The sequence below is a fragment of the Coregonus clupeaformis genome, chromosome 2, assembly GCF_020615455.1.
Source record: "Coregonus clupeaformis isolate EN_2021a chromosome 2, ASM2061545v1, whole genome shotgun sequence".
Taxonomy (NCBI): domain Eukaryota; kingdom Metazoa; phylum Chordata; class Actinopteri; order Salmoniformes; family Salmonidae; genus Coregonus; species Coregonus clupeaformis.
The window spans coordinates 808,200-828,639 of record NC_059193.1 but is presented as its reverse complement, the minus strand read 5'-3'; the positions used below and the strand labels follow the sequence as shown (position 1 = coordinate 828,639).

At 41.0% G+C, this 20,440-nt stretch overlaps 2 protein-coding genes across 3 annotated transcripts in view; one reads left to right on the top strand and one right to left on the bottom strand.

Moving 5' to 3' along the window:
- Positions 1-20,440, bottom strand: part of LOC121550136 (tetraspanin-33-like) — a 31,632-nt gene that overhangs the window by 5,137 nt on the left and 6,055 nt on the right. For both annotated transcript variants that reach the window (XM_041862273.2, XM_041862274.2), the window contains exon 2: positions 15,289-15,346. In XM_041862273.2, coding sequence (XP_041718207.1) covers positions 15,289-15,346 — 58 coding nt within the window. The remainder of the gene's footprint in view (positions 1-15,288; positions 15,347-20,440) is intronic.
- On the top strand, positions 17,538-19,710 carry LOC121550120 (E3 ubiquitin-protein ligase TRIM39-like). The gene has a single exon (XM_041862272.2). The coding sequence runs from the start codon at positions 17,720-17,722 to the stop codon at positions 19,373-19,375; it is 1,656 nt and encodes a 551-aa protein (XP_041718206.1). The 5' UTR covers positions 17,538-17,719; the 3' UTR covers positions 19,376-19,710.

Below are 20,440 nucleotides of genomic sequence, written 5' to 3'. Positions count from 1 at the left end.
GAGAGTGGAGAGGACAGAGTGAGCGAGAGAGAGTGGAGAGGACAGAGTGAGCGAGAGAGAGTGGAGAGGACAGAGAGAGCGAGAGAGAGTGGAGAGGACAGAGAGAGCGAGAGAGAGTGGAGAGGACAGAGAGAGCGAGAGAGAGTGGAGAGGACAGAGAGAGCGAGAGAGAGTGGCGAGGACAGAGAGCGAGAGAGAGTGGAGAGGACAGAGAGAGCGAGAGAGAGTGGAGAGGACAGAGAGAGCGAGAGAGAGTGGAGAGGACAGAGAGAGCGAGAGAGAGTGGAGAGGACAGAGAGAGAGAGAGCGAGTGGAGAGGACAGAGAGAGTGAGAGAGAGTGGAGAGGACAGAGAGAGAGAGAGAGAGAGAGAGAGAGTGGAGAGGACAGAGAGAGCGAGAGAGAGTGGAGAGGACAGAGAGAGCGAGAGAGAGTGGAGAGGACAGAGAGAGCGAGAGAGAGTGGAGAGGACAGAGAGAGAGAGAGTGGAGAGGACAGAGAGAGTGAGAGAGTGGAGAGGACAGAGAGAGTGAGAGAGTGGAGAGGACAGAGAGAGTGAGAGAGAGTGGAGAGGACAGAGAGAGTGAGAGAGAGTGGAGAGGACAGAGAGAGTGAGAGAGAGTGGAGAGGACAGAGAGAGTGAGAGAGAGTGGAGAGGACAGAGAGAGTGAGAGAGAGTGGAGAGGACAGAGAGAGAGCGAGAGAGTGGAGAGGACAGAGAGAGAGAGAGAGAGAGAGTGGAGAGGACAGAGAGAGTGAGAGAGAGTGGAGAGGACAGAGAGAGTGAGAGAGAGTGGAGAGGACAGAGAGAGTGGAGAGGACAGAGAGAGTGAGAGAGAGTGGAGAGGACAGAGAGAGCGAGAGAGTGGAGAGGACAGAGAGAGTGAGAGAGAGTGGAGAGGACAGAGAGAGTGAGAGAGAGTGGAGAGGACAGAGAGAGTGAGAGAGAGTGGAGAGGACAGAGAGAGCAAGAGAGAAATAAATGATCTCAACAGAGAAAAATGTCCTCCTGTGTGCTACCTATATCCCCCCACTAGAATCTCCATACTTTAATGAAGACAGCTTCTCCATCCTGGAGGGGGAAATCAATCATTTCCAGACCCAGGGACATGTACTAGTCTGTGGCGACCTAAATGCCAGAACTGGACAAGAACCTGACACCCTCAGCACACAGGGGTACAAACACCTACCTGGAGGTGACAGCATTCCCTCCCCCATATGCCCCCCTAGGCACAACTACGACAACATAACCAACAAAAACGGGTCACAACTCCTGCAGCTCTGTCGCACACTGGGTATGTACATAGTCAATGGTAGGCTTCGAGGGGACTCCTATGGTAGGTTCACCTATAGCTCATCTCTTGGCAGTAATACCGTAGACCTTTATCACTGACCTCAACCCAGAGTCTCTCAGAGCGTTCACAGTCAGCCCACTGACACCCCTATCAGACCACAGCAAAATCACAGTCTACTTGAACAAAGCAATACTCAATCATGAGGCATCAAAGCCAAAGGAACTGAATAATATTAAGAAATGCTATAGATGGAAGGAAAGTAGTGTGGAAACCTACCAAAAAACAATCAGGCAACAACAAATTCAATCCCGTTTAGACAACTTCCTGGACAAAACGTTCCACTGTAATAGTGAAGGTGTAAACTTGGAGGTAGAAAACCTAAACAATATATTTGACCTCTCAGCTTTCCTATCAAATCTAAAAATCTCTAACAAAAAACCGAAGGAAAGTAACAGTGACAAATGGTTTGATGAAGAATGCAAAAACCTAAGAAAGAAATTGAGAAACTTCCAACCAAAAACATTGAGACCCAGAAAACCTGAGCCTACGCCTTCAATATGGTGAATCACTAAAACAATACAGAAATACACTACGGAAAAAGAAGGAACAGCATGTCAGAAATCAGCTCAATGTAATTGAAGAATCCATAGACTCTAACCACTTCTGGGAAAATTTGAAAACACTAAACAACAACACGAAGAGCTATCTATCCAAAATGGAGATGTATGGGTAAACCACTTCAGGCGGCAGGTAGCTTAGTGGTTAAGAGCGTTGTGCCAGTAACCGAAAGGTCGCTGGTTCTAATCCCTGAGCCGACTAGGTGAAAGTTGTAATAGAGGAGTCGAATATTGGAGCACCTGATACTAGCAATGATAGGGATTGTAATATTAAATAACATGTATAGTATTTTATAAAAGGATAAAACGACATAACAAGCAGAATAATACATCTTTAAATACAAATAATTAGAACATGGCTTTTTTGGCGGGAGGTTGTTGTTTTGGCGGATGGTTGTTGTGGTTGGTCCTGTGTTCTCTCTGGCGTCCTTTCCCCCTTGCGGCAGATGTGGATGCGGGTGCGTTTGCACGCTCTGCCCATTTCTTCCCCAGTCAACCATGTGGTGTGCAGCGTTAAGTGAGTGAGAGGGGAAATGGTTGCATATCCCAGAGACGACCGGAGGTCTATGAGCAGGGGTAGTGAGAGAGAGCTTTCAATTTTGTGTAGATGAGGGATATACATTAATCTAATTTTTCATTGTCCTATCATGATGGAAAGATCCCTAACCCTATAACCTGGACACCCACCTGAGCGACCCATACACCAAAGAGAATTTCCCATCTCTTTTATGGACCTGCTGTGAGTATGCAGCCTAAACAGAGAAATAACTGCGGTCAGAGACCTACTTGAGCAGCACCGCCCCCTCAAGATTCTGAGCCTGCCTGGCAGGGTTTGTCCTACAAAGCCAGAGCCCCCTGATGGGAGAGAATAATATACAAGGAAATTCTCAAAGCTGCTGAGAACCTTGACGACCTTTTACCTAGCCGGTGGGGATTCCGGTGGGGTACGCCCACCCAGGTAGTGGCAGTGCTGGCAACACTGGCTGCAGTAACCCATGGGGAGGGGGTCACACTCGGACAATCAGAGAGGGGGTTTATTATTGTGGCCCAGGTAGCACAAAATAATCAAAGGTCTGACCGCACGGAGATGCCTGGGAAAATTGTTACAACAGGGGATCAGAGTGTTTGTGTCTCAGGTGAAGAGGGTGGATCTGATCTCCATCACCTAGGACTTGACATAGATTAAGTAGATTAATCAAATCTCACATTGTTATCAATTTCTGCTCAATCTGCATGCTTTCTCAATCAGCTTTAACTGTATATGCACTCGTAAATCCGGTTATTTCTTGAGTTGGGCTCTGGGATATAACAGCTGTTGAGTATCTGATTTTATGGTGGATTATGGAGGAGGGGGGTTGAGTGTGTTGGAGTATGTGAGTATGTGCGTGTGTGCTTGTCTGGCATCTGTTGTGGGGGTGGGGATGTTGGGGGGGATAATAATTGCTTGTCAATGAATTATATGTAATACAATAGCAATCCGGGTTATATGTTAGAATCCTACGCGTGAACTGCCAACATTATTACGCATATTAATTGATAATGATGGAAAATAGGATATGCATATTTTTTTTTAAATAGTTATATATATATATAGATATATATATATATATAGAGGTGAAAGCATAGCCAGTTATAATTGTAATGGCTTAGCTGATAATAACAAAAGAAGAACAATATTTACATGGCTCAAAGAGAAGGAATATAATATCTATTGTATACAGGAAACTCATTCAACAATTCGAGATGAAGTAGCGTGGAAAAAAGAATAGGGGGGGATATACTTCTCCCATGGGCAAAGAAATTCAAAAGGGGTGATGATATTAATTAATAGTAATTTCGATCTGAATGTGCAAATTGTCCAAATAGATACGCAAGGTAGATTGATTATTTTAAATATGTTATTGGACCATAAACAGATATGGCTCATTAACCTTTACGGACCAAATAATGATGATCCACAATTCTTTGACAAGATATATAATAAATTATCAACCCTACAAGCAATTCAAGACAATATTATTATGGTGGGGGATTATAATACTGTTTTAAATAGCTCAATGGACCGTAAAGGAAATCACACCACAAACAATCACCCACATGCTCTTAAGGAAATTGTGAATGTCATGGATACATTAGAACTAGTAGATATATGGAGGCTTAAATATACTGATCTAGTGAGATATACATGGCGGAGACTGAATCAAGCTAGTTGTCTTGACTTCTTTCTTATCTCATTCTCGTTGGCACCAAAAGTAAAAAAAAGTGTTGATAGGGGACAGAATGGGGTCGGACCATCATATAATAGGCATATACATTACTCTTACTGAATTTCCAAGTGGGCGAGGATATTGGAAATGTAATCAAAGCCTATTGGATGATAATGTATTTATAATTAGAACAAAGGAATTTATAACTGACTTTTTCCAACATAACATAGGTACAGCGAATCCCCTTATTGTATGGGACACCTTTAAATGTGCCTTTAGAGGCCATGCAATTCAGTACTCATTTCGAAAACAAAAGCAATTTAGGTCAAAAGAGTTTATACTACGAAAGGAAATAGAAAGTCTAACAGAACAGATAGATGGCAATAAAAACTGTAACATAGAGGCTCAGAATAAATTAGAGGAAAAACAAAAAGAAATGGAGAAACTTATTCAAGAAAGATCAAGTGTAATATATTATAAAAATAAAGCAAACTGGATGGAATATGGGGAAAAATGCACAAAATTATTTTTTCATCTTCAACATAGGAATGCTACCAAAAAGAACTTAATGAAACTGGTTACAATTGACGGAGTCACCCATAATTCACCAAATTATATTTTGAAGGAAGAAACAAAGTACTTTAAGCATATATTTTCTTTTCAGTCGCCTCCATCTCCTCTAACTGAAGCTAATTGTAGAGATTTTTTTTCTATTGATAATGTCAAATTAACAGCCACACAGAAAGACTCATGTGAAGGTGAAATTACAGAGGAGGAACTTCTGGATGCAATTAAAGACTTTAAGTCTGGGAAAACTCCAGGGTTGGATGGCATACCAGTCGAGGTATACCAAACCTTTTTTGATATACTAAGAGGACCGTTATTAGCATGTTTTAACCACTCCTATGTAAATGGTAGATTATCTGACACTCAAGAAGAAGGTCTGATCTCATTATTACTGAAACAGGATACAAGTGGAAAATATAAAGATCCAGTCCATTTACAAAATTGGAGGCCCCTTACACTTCAATGTTGTGATGCAAAAATCCTAGCAAAATGTATAGCGCATAGAATTAAAAAGGTACTGTCGGATATTATTCATTCTAATCAGACAGGTTTTTTACATGGAAGATACATTGGAGATAATATAAGTCAAGTATTGGAAACAATAGAACACTATGGAAAATATGGGAAACCAGGCCTGCTATTCATAGCAGACTTCGAAAAGTCATTTGATAAAGTTCGACTGGGGTTTATATATAAATGCCTGGAGCATTTCAATTTTGGAGAATCTCTTATAAAATGGGTCAAAATCATGTATAGTAACCCTAGGTGTAAAATAGTAAATAATGGCTATTTCTCAGAATGTTTTAAACTGTCAAGAGGAGTGAAACAAGGTTGTCCACTATCGGCATATCTATTTATTGTGGACATCGAGATGTTAGCTATTAAAATAATAATAATAATAATAATAATAATAATAATAATAATAATAATAATAATAATAATAATAATAAGCCATTTAGCAGACGCTTTTATCCAAAGCGACTTACAGTCATGCGTGCATACATTTTTGTGTATGGGTGGTCCCGGGGATCGAACCCACTACCTTGGCGTTACAAGTGCCGTGCTCTACCAGCTGAGCTACAGAGGACCACTAAAAATCAGATCCAATAATAATATCAGAGGATTAGAAATCCAGGGCTTAAAAACAAAAAGGTGTCATTGTACGCTGATGATTCATGTTTTCTTTTAAATCCACAACTAGAATCCCTCCACAGCCTCATAGAGGATCTAGATACATTTTCTAACCTCTCTGGATTACAACCAAATTATGACAAATGTACTATATTACGTATTGGATCACAAAAAAATAAAAAATGTTACATTACCATGTAGTTTACCAATAAAATGGTCTGATGGTGATGTGGATATACTCGGAATACATATCCCAAAGGAAATAAATGATCTCACTTCAATAAATCTTAATAGAAAGTTAGCAAAAATAGATAAGATCTTACTACCATGGAAAGGAAAATACCTGTCAATTTGTGGAAAAATCACCCTGATTAACTCTTTAGTATTATCCCAGTTTACCTATTTGCTTATGGTCTTGCCTACGCCTAGCGAACAGTTTTTTAAATTATATGAGAAAAAATATTCAATTTTATTTGGAACGGCAAGCCAGACAAAATTAAAAGGGCATATTTATATAATTAATATGAATTCGGAGGACAGAAATTATTAAATATTAAAGCATTAGACCTATCACTAAAAGCTTCAGTCATACAAAAGTTATACTTAAATTCGAACTGGTTCTCAAGCAAATTAGTAAGATTGTCTCACCCAATGTTCAAGAAAGGCCTTTTTCCCTTTATTCAGATTACAACAACTCATTTGCAGTTATTTGAAAAGGAAATCATCTCCCAAATATCACTATTTCTAAAACAAGCCATAGAAAGGTGGTGGCAATTTCAATTTAATCCTCCAGAAATATTGTGGTTAAATTCAAATACTAATTGACAAAAAACCTTTATTTTTTGACAGAATGTTTAAAAAAGGTATAATCTTCGTAAATGATATCATCGGTAGGACTGGTGGAGTTATGTCGCACATGCAGCTAACAAAAACATATGGAAATGTCTGCTCTACCCAAAATTACAACCAAATAATTGCAGCCTTACCGCAAAAGTGGAAGAGGAAAGTTGAAGGGGGAGAAAGTAAGGAACTTGTCTGTCGGCCTTGCATTAAAGAACATAATTGGTTAAGGAAAACTGTGATAAATAAAAAAGTATATCAGTTTCACTTAAGGACCAAAGGATTGACAGCCGTCCCATATAGATTGCAAAATAGTTGGGAAGAGATCTTTGACGTACCGATCCCATGGCATAGTGTTTATGAACTGACACGCAAAACGACACCGGATTCAAAAATTAGAATCTTTCAATTTAAATTATTATATAAAATTCTTGCTACCAATAGAATGTTATTTATATGGGGGATACAATCTTCCCAGCTCTGCAGATTTTGCTGTGAAGAGACAGAATCATTAGATCATTTGTTTTGGTTCTGTCCATTTGTAGCTTGTTTTTGGACACAGGTCCAGGAATGGCTAAAGGATTGCAATATTTACCTGGAACTAACCTTGCAGATAGCATTACTGGGTGATCTGAAAAGTCATAGTCAATCAATCAATAATATAATAATACTTTTAGCAAAAATGTTTATTTTTAATTCACAATCTGTAGAAGCAATGAGAATAGAAAGGTTCAGAACTTTTGTAAAACATCACAGTACGGTTGAAATATATATGGCAAATAGAAATCCTATATGGATGGTGTTAAGAGATAGATGGGAGGTATTGAATAGAGTTGAAGGATGGGACTAATAACAAATAACAACAAATAATAACAAAGATAGCTAATAATGTAAGCATACTGTGTCCATAATAAGTATATAGGTTGTATGTTGGGAGCTTTTGGGAAAGAGCACAGTTAGAAAGATATGGCATATAGAAGCAAACCGGATGGACATCATGAAAATGATCGGAGAGGTTGAGAGTAGAAGTAGTTCAGGAGCAAAAATATGTATATATACAGTGGGGAGAACAAGTATTTGATACACTGCCGATTTTGCAGGTTTTCCTACTTACAAAGCATGTAGAGGTCTGTCATTTTTATCATAGGTAAACTTCAATTGTGAGAGACGGAATCTAAAACAAAAATCCAGAAAATCACATTGTATGATTTAAGTAATTAATTTGCATTTTATTGCATGACATAAGTATTTGATACATCAGAAAAGCAGAACTTAATATTTGGTACAGAAACCATTGTTTGCAATTACAGAGATTATATGTTTCCTGTAGGTCTTGACCAGGTTTGCACACACTGCAGCAGGGATTTTGGCCCACTCCTCCATACAGACCTTCTCCAGATCCTTCAGGTTTCGGGGCTGTCACTGGGCAATACGGACTTTCAGCTCCCTCCAAAGATTTTCTATCGGGTTCAGGTCTGGAGACTGGCTAGGCCACTCCAGGACCTTGAGATGCTTCTTACGGAGCCACTCCTTAGTTGCCCTGGCTGTGTGTTTCGGGTCGTTGTCATGCTGGAAGACCCAGCCACGACCCATCTTCAATGCTCTTACTGAGGGAAGGAGGTTGTTGGCCAAGATCTCGCGATACATGGCCCCATCCATCCTCCCCTCAATACGGTGCAGTCGTCCTGTCCCCTTTGCAGAAAAGCATCCCCAAAGAATGATGTTTCCACCTCCATGCGTCACGGTTGGGATGGTGTTCTTGGGGTTGTACTCATCCTTCTTCTTCCTCCAAACACGGCGAGTGGAGTTTAGACCAAAAAGCTCTATTTTTGTCTCATCAGACCACATGAACTTCTCCCATTCCTCCTCTGGATCATCCAGATGGTCATTGGCAAACTTCAGACGGGCCTGGACATGCGCTGGCTTGAGCAGGGGGACCTTGTGTGCGCTGCAGGATTTTAATCTATGATGGCGTAGTGTGTTACTAATGGTTTTCTTTGAGACTGTGGTCCCAGCTCTCTTCAGGTCATTGACCAGGTCCTGCCGTGTAGTTCTGGGCTGATCCCTCACCTTCCTCATGATCATTGATGCCCCACGAGGTGAGATCTTGCATGGAGCCCCAGACCGAGGGTGATTGACCGTCATCTTGAACTTCTTCCATTTTCTAATAATTGCACCAACAGTTGTTGCCTTCTCACCAAGCTGCTTGCCTATTGTCCTGTAGCCCATCCCAGCCTTGTGCAGGTATACAATTTTATCACTGATTTTCTTACACAGCTCTTTGGTCTTGGCCATTGTGGAGAGGTTGGAGTCTGTTTGATTGAGTGTGTTGACAGGTCTGTGAGAGCCGGAATTCTTACTGGTTGGTAGGTGATCAAATTCTTATGTCATGCAATAAAATGCAAATTAATTACTTAAAAATCATACAATGTGATTTTCTGGATTTTTGTTTTAGATTTCGTCACTCACAGTTGAAGTGTACCTATGATAAAAATTACAGACCTATACGTGCTTTGTAAGTAGGAAAACCTGCAAAAATCGGCAGTGTATCAAATACTTGTTCTCCCCACTGTGTGTGTGTATATATATATATATATATATACAGTGGGGAAAAAAAGTATTTAGTCAGCCACCAATTGTGCAAGTTCTCCCACTTAAAAAGATGAGAGAGGCCTGTAATTTTCATCATAGGTACACGTCAACTATGACAGACAAATTGAGAATTTTTTTTCCAGAAAATCACATTGTAGGATTTTTAATGAATTTATTTGCAAATTATATGGTGGAAAATAAGTATTTGGTCACCTACAAACAAGCAAGATTTCTGGCTCTCACAGACCTGTAACTTCTTCTTTAAGAGGCTCCTCTGTCCTCCACTCGTTACCTGTATTAATGGCACCTGTTTGAACTTGTTATCAGTATAAAAGACACCTGTCCACAACCTCAAACAGTCACACTCCAAACTCCACTATGGCCAAGACCAAAGAGCTGTCAAAGGACACCAGAAACAAAATTGTAGACCTGCACCAGGCTGTGAAGACTGAATCTGCAATAGGTAAGCAGCTTGGTTTGAAGAAATCAACTGTGGGAGTAATTATTAGGAAATGGAAGACATACAAGACCACTGATAATCTCCCTCGATCTGGGGCTCCACGCAAGATCTCACCCCGTGGGGGTCAAAATGATCACAAGAACGGTGAGCAAAAATCCCAGAACCACACGGGGGGACCTAGTGAATGACCTGCAGAGAGCTGGGACCAAAGTAACAAAGCCTACCATCAGTAACACACTACGCCGCCAGGGACTCAAATCCTGCAGTGCCAGACGTGTCCCCCTGCTTAAGCCAGTACATGTCCAGGCCCGTCTGAAGTTTGCTAGAGTGCATTTTGATGATCTAGAAGAGGATTGGGAGAATGTCATATGGTCAGATGAAACATTTTGGTAAAAACTCAACTCGTCGTGTTTGGAGGACAAAGAATGCTGAGTTGCATCCAAAGAACACCATACCTACTGTGAAGCATGGGGGTGGAAACATCATGCTTTGGGGCTGTTTTTCTGCAAAGGGACCAGGACGACTGATCCGTGTAAAGGAAAGAATGAATGGGGCCATGTATCGTGAGATTTTGAGTGAAAACCTCCTTCCATCAGCAAGGGCATTGAAGATTAAATGTGGCTGGGTCTTTCAGCATGACAATGATCCCAAACACACCGCCCGGGCAACGAAGGAGTGGCTTCGTAAGAAGCATTTTAAGGTCCTGGAGTGGCCTAGCCAGACTCCAGATCTCAACCCCATAGAAAATCTTTGGAGGGAGTTGAAAGTCCGTGTTGCCCAGCGACAGCCCCAAAACATCACTGCTCTAGAGGAGAGCTGCATGGAGGAATGGGCCACAATACCAACAACAGTGTGTGAAAACTTTGTGAAGACTTACAGAAAATGTTTGACCTGTGTCATTGCCAACAAAGGGTATATAACAAAGTATTGAGAAACTTTTGTTATTGACCAAATACTTATTTTCCACCATAATTTGCAAATAAATTCATTAAAAATCCTACAATGTGATTTTCTGGAATTGTTTTTCTCAATATCTCTGTCATAGTTGACGTGTACCTATGATGAAAATTACAGGCCTCTCTCGTCTTTTTAAGTGGGAGAACTTGCACAATTGGTGGCTGACTAAATACTTTTTTTCCCCACTGTATATTATAATTATTGTAAAATTAACTGTGTCCATAAGGTGTAGATAGTAAGTATAGACCGGAAGTAGAGGCCTGGGCATTGTTGTTCACTAATTTACTCCAAGTAGGGAAAGGATGGCGGGGTTGAAAAGTAATAAAGGGGAGTATATATATAAAAAACATGGGGGATTGGAAGTGATGCAGACAATTACATTGATAGAAGATACAATTTATCTGCAATATTAAGCTGATCCCCCCGCCCCCCCCCCCAAAAAAAACCCACTTCTCCAATCTTTTTGGCACTATAACAAAGAACAAACAGCAAAAAAATATACATTATCAAATGCAAATCTTAGAATCAACTATTAAAGACTACCAGAACCCACTGGATTCTCCAATTACATTGAATGAACTACAGGACAAAATACAAACCCTCCAACCCAAAAAGGCCTGTGGTGTTGATGGTATCCTCAATGAAATGATAAAATATACAGACCACAAATTCCAATTGGCTATACTTAAACTCTTTAACATCATCCTTAGCTCTGGCATCTTCCCCAATATTTGGAACCAAGTACTGATCACCCCAATCCACAAAAGTGAAGACACATTTTACCCCAATAACTACCGTGGGATATGCGTCAACAGCAACCTTGGGAAAATCCTGCATTATCATTAACAGCAGGCTAGTTCATTTCCTCAGTGAAAACAATGTACTGAGCAAATGTCAAATTGGCTTTTTACCAAATTACCGTACGACAGACCACGTATTCACCCTGCACACCCTAATTGACAAACAATCAAACCAAAACAAAGACAAAGTCTTCTCATGCTTTGTTGATTTCAAAAAAGCTTTTGACTCAATTTGGCAAATTGATGGAAAGTAGGATTGGGGGAAAAGCATACAACATTATAAAATCCATGTACACAAACAACAAGTGTGCGGTTAAAATTGGCAAAAAACACACATTTCTTTCTACAGGGCCGTGGGGTGAGACAGGGATGCAGTCTAGCAGGCATCACCCTACTAGAATATGAAGTCAAATGTCTATTGTTTGCTGATGATCTGGTGCTTCTGCCACCAACCAAGGAGGGCCTACAGCAGCACCTAGATCTTCTGCACAGAGTCTGTCAGACCTGGGCCCTGTCAGTAAATCTCAGTAAGACAAAAATAATGGTGTTCTGCATGCAGAATTCTGCAAAAATATCCTAAAAATAATGCATGCAGAGCAGAATTAGGCCGATACCCGCTAATTATCAAAATCCAGAAAAGAGCCGTTAAATTCTATATCCACTTAAAAGGAAGCGATTCCCAAACCTTCCATAACAAAGCCATCACCTACAGAGAGATGAACTTGGAGAAGAGTCCCCTAATTAAGCTGGTCCTGGGGCTCTGTTCACAAACAGACCCCACAGAGCCCCAGGACAACAACAACAACACAATTAGACCCAACCAAATCATGAGAAAACAAAAAGAGAATTACTTGACACATTGGAAAGAATTAACAAAAAAACTGAGCAAACTAGAATGCTATTTGGCTCGAAAACAGAGAGTACACAGTGGCAGAATACCTGACCACTGTGACTGACCCAAACTTAAGGAAAGCTTTGACTATGTACAGACTCAGTGAGCATAGCCTTGCTATTGAGAAAGGCCGCCGTAGGCAGACCTGGCTCTCAAGAGAAGACAGGCTATGTGCACACTGCCCACAAAATGAGGTGGAAACTGAGCTGCACTTCCTAACCTCCTGCCAAATGTATGACCATATTAGAGACACATATTTCCCTCAGATTACAGAGATCCACAAAGAATTAGAAAACAAACCCAATTTTACAGGGTGAAAAACCACAGTGTGCCATCACAGCAGCAAGATTTGTGACATGTTGTGTTGCCACAAGAAAAGGGCAACCAGTGAAGAACAAACATCATTGTAAATACAACCCATATTTATGTTTATTTATTTTCCCATTTGTACTTTAACTATTTGCACATTGTTACAACATTGTATATATATACATAATATGACATTTTAAATGTCTTTATTCTTTTGGAACTTCTGAGTGTAATGTTTACTGTTAATATTTATTGTTTATTTCACTTTTGTTTACTATCTACTTCACTTGCTTTGGCAATGTTAACATACGTTTCCCATGCCAATAAAGCCCTTAAATTGAAAATTGAAATTGAGAGAACGAGAGAGTGGAGAGAGGACAGAGAGAGAGTATGCGTGGGGCCAAAGAGTGAGTGAGTGCGAGAGAGAGAGAGAGAGAGAGAGAGAGAGAGAGAGAGAGAGAGAGAGAGAGAGAGAGAGTGTAACAGCACATAAAACCTGTCGAATGTCTCATTCTCAAAGCACATTAAAACCAAAGCACATTACCAATCAGCAACCTTGATTTGTTTTCCTATTTACAGTGACTGAAGTTGGTTCTTATCTTAGAAGGAATTACAAACATAATGGGGAGATTCATCAAACCTTAGAAGAATTTGTGAGGTGTTTGTATTTTTGACATTCTTCCTAACAGAGTGACCTTTGAAATGACATAAACAAAATTACATACTCTATAAATGTCCTGTACTACCTTGGCATTTCTGCCTTGGTGTTGCGACCAGGGTCATGTTCATAAAGGCACAAAACAGGAGAAAACGGACTGAAACAGGATGGGATGAGACTACCTGGTCCAATAAGAAACTCACATTTGTTCATTTTCCGTTTCAAAAACGTTTCGCTACGGTGCATGACCCAGGCCTATTGATCTCAGTATGAAAGCACCACTACAATGCCATACAAACTTCTCTGGAAATTCACACTGAATGTACAGTGGGGAGAACAAGTATTTGATACACTGCCGATTTTGCAGGTTTTCCTACTTACAAAGCATGTAGAGGTCCGTAATTTTTATCATAGGTACACTTCAACTGTGAGAGACGGAATCTAAAACAAAAATCCAGAAAATCACATTGTATGATTTTTAAGTAATTAATTTGCATTTTATTGCATGACATAAGTATTTGATCACCTACCAACCAGTAAGAATTCCGGCTCTCACAGACCTGTTAGTTTTTCTTTAAGAAGCCCTCCTGTTCTCCACTCATTACCTGTATTAACTGCACCTGTTTGAACACGTTACTTGTATAAAAGACACCTGTCCACACACTCAATCAAACAGACTCCAACCTCTTCACAATGGCCAAGACCAGAGAGCTGTGTAAGGACATCAGGGATAAAATTGTAGACCTGCACAAGGCTGGGATGGGCTACAGGACAATAGGCAAGCAGCTTGGTGAGAAGGCAACAACTGTTGGCGCAATTATTAGAAAATGGAAGAAGTTCAAGATGACGGTCAATCACCCTCGGTCTGGGGCTCCATGCAAGATCTCACCTCGTGGGGCATCAATGATCATGAGGAAGGTGAGGGATCAGCCCAGAACTACACGGCAGGACCTGGTCAATGACCTGAAGAGAGCTGGGACCACAGTCTCAAAGAAAACCATTAGTAACACACTACGCCATCATAGATTAAAATCCTGCAGCGCACGCAATGTCCCCCTGCTCAAGCCAGCGCATGTCCAGGCCCGTCTGAAGTTTGCCAATGACCATCTGGATGATCCAGAGGAGGAATGGGAGAAGGTCATGTGGTCTGATGAGACAAAAATAGAGCTTTTTGGTCTAAACTCCACTCGCCGTGTTTGGAGGAAGAAGAAGGATGAGTACAACCCCAAGAACACCATCCCAACCGTGAAGCATGGAGGTGGAAACATCATTCTTTGGGGATGCTTTTCTGCAAAGGGGACAGGACGACTGCACCGTATTGAGTGGAGGATGGATGGGGCCATGTATCGCGAGATCTTGGCCAACAACCTCCTTCCCTCAGTAAGAGCATTGAAGATGGGTCGTGGCTGGGTCTTCCAGCATGACAACGACCCGAAACACACAGCCAGGGCAACTAAGGAGTGGCTCCGTAAGAAGCATCTCAAGGTCCTGGAGTGGCCTAGCCAGTCTCCAGACCTGAACCCAATAGAAAATGTTTGGAGGGAGCTGAAAGTCCGTATTGCCCAGCGACAGCCCCGAAACCTGAAGGATCTGGAGAAGGTCTGTATGGAGGAGTGGGCCAAAATCCCTGCTGTAGTGTGTGCAAACCTGGTCAAGACCTACAGGAAACGTATGATCTCTGTAATTGCAAACAAAGGTTTCTGTACCAAATATTAAGTTCTGCTTTTCTGATGTATAAAATTCTTATGTCATGCAATAAAATGCAAATTAATTACTTAAAAATCATAATGTGATTTTCTGGATTTTTGTTTTAGATTCCGTCTCTCACAGTTGAAGTGTACCTATGATAAAAATTACAGACCTCTACATGCTTTGTAAGTAGGAAAACCTGCAAAATCGGCAGTGTATCAAATACTTGTTCTCCCCACTGTATGCATCGATTGAGCCAATGGAGGATCACTTACCGGCATGTTTCATCATCCTCGCGTAAACGCCAATAGACATCATAACCAATGAGATCATCTAACAAAACGAAAAGAAAAAAAAGAGGTCACAATGTCATTTTGCTTGTTATAAATAGGCATATGGAGTAGAACGATATGAGATGTCATTTTGCTTGTTATAAATAGGCATATGGAGTAGAACGATATGAGATGTCATTTTGCTTGTTATAAATAGGCATATGGAGTAGAACGATATGAGATGTCATTTTGCTTGTTATAAATAGGCATATGGAGTAGAACGATATGAGAGTAGACTATACATGAACCTGGACATAGTGTGTCCTTATGAAGGTATGACAGTCTCAAAGGAGGAGAACAGGAGGGATTTACAAAAGGTCCAACGCAGACGTTTTGATCTCAATATCAAATCATTTCGGGGTAACAATTATGATCTTACTGTGATTACTGTGTAACTTACTGTGATTGTATTTTTTTGACCATTTTAATTGAAAACAAAAATACCTTCTTAGCTATGATCAATTTCTCAAGCAAGAATTTAGCTAGGATTGTCTGGGAGTGGTCTGAGTGGGGAGGGGAAAACTCAAAACTAGCTGTTATTGGCAGAGAGGTTTGGAAGTCAAATTTACCGCCTTGTGATGTCACCAGACAGCTCTTACACTAAAAGGGCATTATCATTTTCCACAATTTCACAGTTTTATTCCAACCTCAGTGTGGAAATCTATGTAAATGTGATATTTCAGTTTCATTTTTATAAATTAGCAAACATTTCTATAAACCAGTTTTTGCTTTGTCATTATGGGGTATTTATTTTTTATTTTTTATTATTATTAATTTTATTTTTGTTTGGGGGGAATGGATCAGCTTAATATTGCAGATAGATTGTATCTTCTAACAATGTAATTGTCTGCATCACTTCCAATCCCCCATGTTTTTTTTATTTTATTTTTTATATATTTTTTTTATATATATACTCCCCTTTATTACTTTTCAACCCCACCATCCTTTCCCTACTTGGAGTAAATTAGTGAACAACAATGCCCAGGCCTCTACTTCCGGTCTATACTTCAGAGGTGGGACAAAGTCATTGTTATGCAAGTCACAAGTAAGTCTCAAGTCTTTGCCCTCGAGTCCCGAGTCAAGTCGAGTCAAAGATGAGGCAAGTCCCAAGTCGAGTCAAAAGTCAAAGCCATCAAGTCTCAAGTCGAGTCCAAAGTCCTACATTTTAGTTTCGAGTCATTTCAAGTCCTCTTAGCAAGCCTTTGCAAGTCATTACAAGTCCTCGTAGCAAGTCTTCTCGAGTCATAAGGCGCAAGTCCAAGTCAAGTCACGAGTCATTGATGTTAAAGTCCAAGTCGAGTTGCAAGTCTTTGTACATTTTGTCGAGTCGAGTCTGAAGTCATCAAATTCATGACTCGAGTCTGACTCGAGTCCAAGTCACATGACTCGAGTCCACACCTCTGCTATACTTACTATCTACACCTTATGGACAGAGTTAATTTTACAATAATTATATTATATATATATATTTTAATATTTTTATTTTTATTGCTCCTGAACTTATTCTACTCTCAACCTCTCCGATCATTTTCATGATGTCCATCCGGTTTGCTTCTATATGCCATATCTTTCTAACTGTGCTATTATGGACACAGTATGCTTACATTATTAGCTATATTTGTTATCATTTGTTGTTATTTGTTATTAGTCCCATCCTTCAACTCTATTCAATACCTCCCATCTATCTCTTAACACCATCCATATAGGATGGGGTATTGTGTGTAGATTGATGAGGGGAAAAATCAATTTAATCAATTTTAGAATAAGGCTGTAAGGTAACAAAATGCGGAGAAAGTCAAGGGGTTTGAATATTTTCAGAATGGACTGTAAAACACAGTAAGGAGGTATGTGAGAAACAGCTCACTCTGGAAATGGAACTCAGCTCCTTTAAGAGCAGACCATAGTTATAACTCTATGGAGCAGACACACACAGCCAGGCAGGGAGGGAGGAGCTAGGTTATGTCACTCTGCTGAAGTGAAACTTAACATGCCACTACAGAAACTTGAAGCTGCTTTTCAGAACCAGAATCACCCCCCTGGAGACCTCTGAATTGTATAAAACATTTAATTTTTTGTTTTCTGTCTTATTCTGAGGAGAGAGAGAATACACATTCACACAGCAGAGTGGAGAGAGAGCGAGAGGTTACTGTCACAGGTGAGGATAAATCATCTTCCTGTTACACACATCCTGCTATTAATCCTTTCTGGTTAAAGTCTGATTTTACCTTTAAACTACATTAAACTGTTAAAATAAGCCCTGATAAGTATCTCTACGGTGAAATTCAGTAAAATGATGATGCTTTAGAATGAAGAGCTGATTTATTCAAATTAAGATAAGCACTTATCTTACTTGACTTATCCAGGAAGTCAGTTCATGGCTATATTTTATTGTGTTCCAGAAATGGCGTCCCCCAGTAGTCTGCTGTCTGAAGAGCAGTTCCTGTGTTCCATATGTCTGGATGTGTTCACTGACCCTGTCACCATTTCATGTGGACACAACTTCTGCATGGCCTGTATCAGCGGATACTGGAATACCACTGACCAGTGTCCAATGTGTAAGCAGAGGTTCTACACCAGAACAGAGCTTCGCGTCAATACTTTCATCGCTGAGATGGCTGCTCAGTTTAGAAAGTTGGTTCAAGTGAAAGCTCCCAGCAGCCCGGGTGAGCAGCCTGCTGAGCCTGAAAAACTGTCCTGTGACGTCTGCACTGGGAAGAAGCTCAAGGCACTGAAGTCCTGCCTGCAGTGTCTGACCTCCTACTGTGAAACTCACCTGCAGCCTCATGTGATAGCCCCAGCACTGAAGAGACACAAACTGATCGACCCTGTGGATAACCTGGAAGACAGGATGTGTAAGAAGCACGACAGACTCCTGGAGCTGTTCTGTAAGACTGACCAGACGTGTGTGTGTCAGTTCTGCACAGAGACTGACCACAAGACTCACCACACCACCCCTCTAGAGGAAGAGTTTGGGGAGAGGAAGGCTCAGCTGGGGAAAACGGAGTCACAAGTGCAGCAAATGATCCGGGAACGACTGCAGAAGGTCAAGGATATCAAACGCTCAGTGGAGGTCAGCAAGAAAGACGCAAAGCGAGAAATAACAGATGGTGTGCAGTTCTTCACTGCTCTGGTGCAGTCCATTGAAAGAAGCCAGGCTGATCTCATTGCGGTTATTGAGAAGAAGCAGAAAGCAGCAGAGATGCAGGCTGAAGGGCTCATTAATGAGTTGGAACAGGAAATCACTGAGCTAAAGAGGAGATGCACTGAACTGGAGCAGCTCTCACACACCGAGGACCACCTCCACCTTCTCCAGAGATTTCCATCCCTGTGCTCCCCCATGAACACCAGGAACTGGTCTAAGATCAGTGTTTACAGTGATCTGTGTGTGGGAAACTTAAGGAGAGCTGTGTCTCAGCTGGAGGAGACAGTTACAAAAGAGATGTTGAAGTTGTGTGATGCTGAGCTGAAGAGGGTGCAGCAATGGTCAGTGGATGTGACTCTGGACCCTGATACAAGACATCACAATCTTGTTATGTCTGAGGACGGGAAAAAAGTGAGAGATGGATACAGGCAACATACTCTCCAACATGACCCAGAAAGGTTTTGGAATGTTCCCAGTGTCATGGGAAAGGAGGGCTTCTCCTCAGGAAGATTCTACTACGAGGTGCAGGTTGAGGGAAAAACAACTTGGTTTTTGGGACTCATGAGAGAGTCCACAAACAGAGCCTTGCTATTACGGTCCCCTGATAATGGATTCTGGATTGCACGACTCATAGATGATCAGTTTTGTCCTATTGGTGGCACTCGTGTCTGCCTTCAGAAGAAGCTCAGGAGAGTGGGGGTGTTTGTGGATTATGAGGAGGGTCAGGTCTCCTTTTATGATGTGGAGAACAAGTCTCATATCTTCTCTTTCATTGGCGACACCTTCACTGAAAAACTCTATCCATACTTCAACCCTGGTCGTTATGATGATGGTGGTGGTGACAACTCAGCCCCATTGGTCATCACTCCTGTCAATCACACAGATTGATGATGAAATGGGAAAGCATTCATTTTCAGTAAGCACCGTGGAGAGGTGTAGTAGGCCTACTCGAGTCCTGGACTTTTCATGACTCTTAATTCAACCAGTGAGGGGACTTGAACTCAGACTCAACCACTAGTAACTTAAGCCTTGCTCACACTGCAGGCCTTCATGCTCAAATCAGTTTGGTTTTTCAAATCCGTTTTGGAATACTGACTGTCCAAAACAGGAAGTTACAAGTGACCAAATCAAATGTATGTGTTCAGAAAGCAGTCATTTGCTGTCAAGGCTACGCTAGTTGTCATAGTAACGACATGTGTGTGAGCAGTGGTGTAGGCTGATTGGTGGTGGTGCTCGTGCTTCTTATCACTCAGAAGTTATGTAGCAAGCTAAGGTGACAACAATGCCTGCCTTCGACGTTTTCCAGTGACTTTGAATGTTCAAAATCAAAGTGTAAAAACACTTTTAAAGCCTCAAAGGCTAAGATGATCCAACTTTAAAAACGAGTTCTTTTTGGCTAGCCACAACAGTCAACAAGCTAGCTAGGTAGCTTTTTAGCACTAATTTGTTTATAAATAATTATCAACCTAATTAGCTACCACATGTTCTTGTCAAACTGTCAGAGTAGCTAGCAAGCAACAAGAGATGCTAAATAACAGTCTAAAAACCACTTGAGGGCAAATAAATCAGATTTGACCGTTCAGAGACAAGTCGCATGGCCAGGAATCAGATTTGTATCTGACTTCAAACCACCTGGTTTGAAATGTGGCTTGAAATATCCTATTCCATTTGCTTTTTGGCTGTTCAGACTGCAGGAAAAAGAACAGATTTGAATGGGATATGCAAAAAAATGTAACTCAGTAAAATCCTTGAAATTGTTGCATTTATATTGTTGTTCAGTATACTAAGCTAGCTATCAATCATTACGCTGTGAACTGTAGCTTGAAAGATTGTCGGACCACAAGCTTTAGCATAAGCAAGGGACTTCTGACTCAACTCGAACGCTAGGGACTTGGGACTCTTGTGGGACTTGAGGTTTAGTCACTTGACTACAACACTAGCACTGTGTATGTA

Coding starts and splice junctions, on each gene's coding strand:
- LOC121550120 (XM_041862272.2), top strand. CDS start 17,720: ATGGCTATATTTTATTGTGTTCCAGAAATGGCGTCCCCCAGTAGTCTG.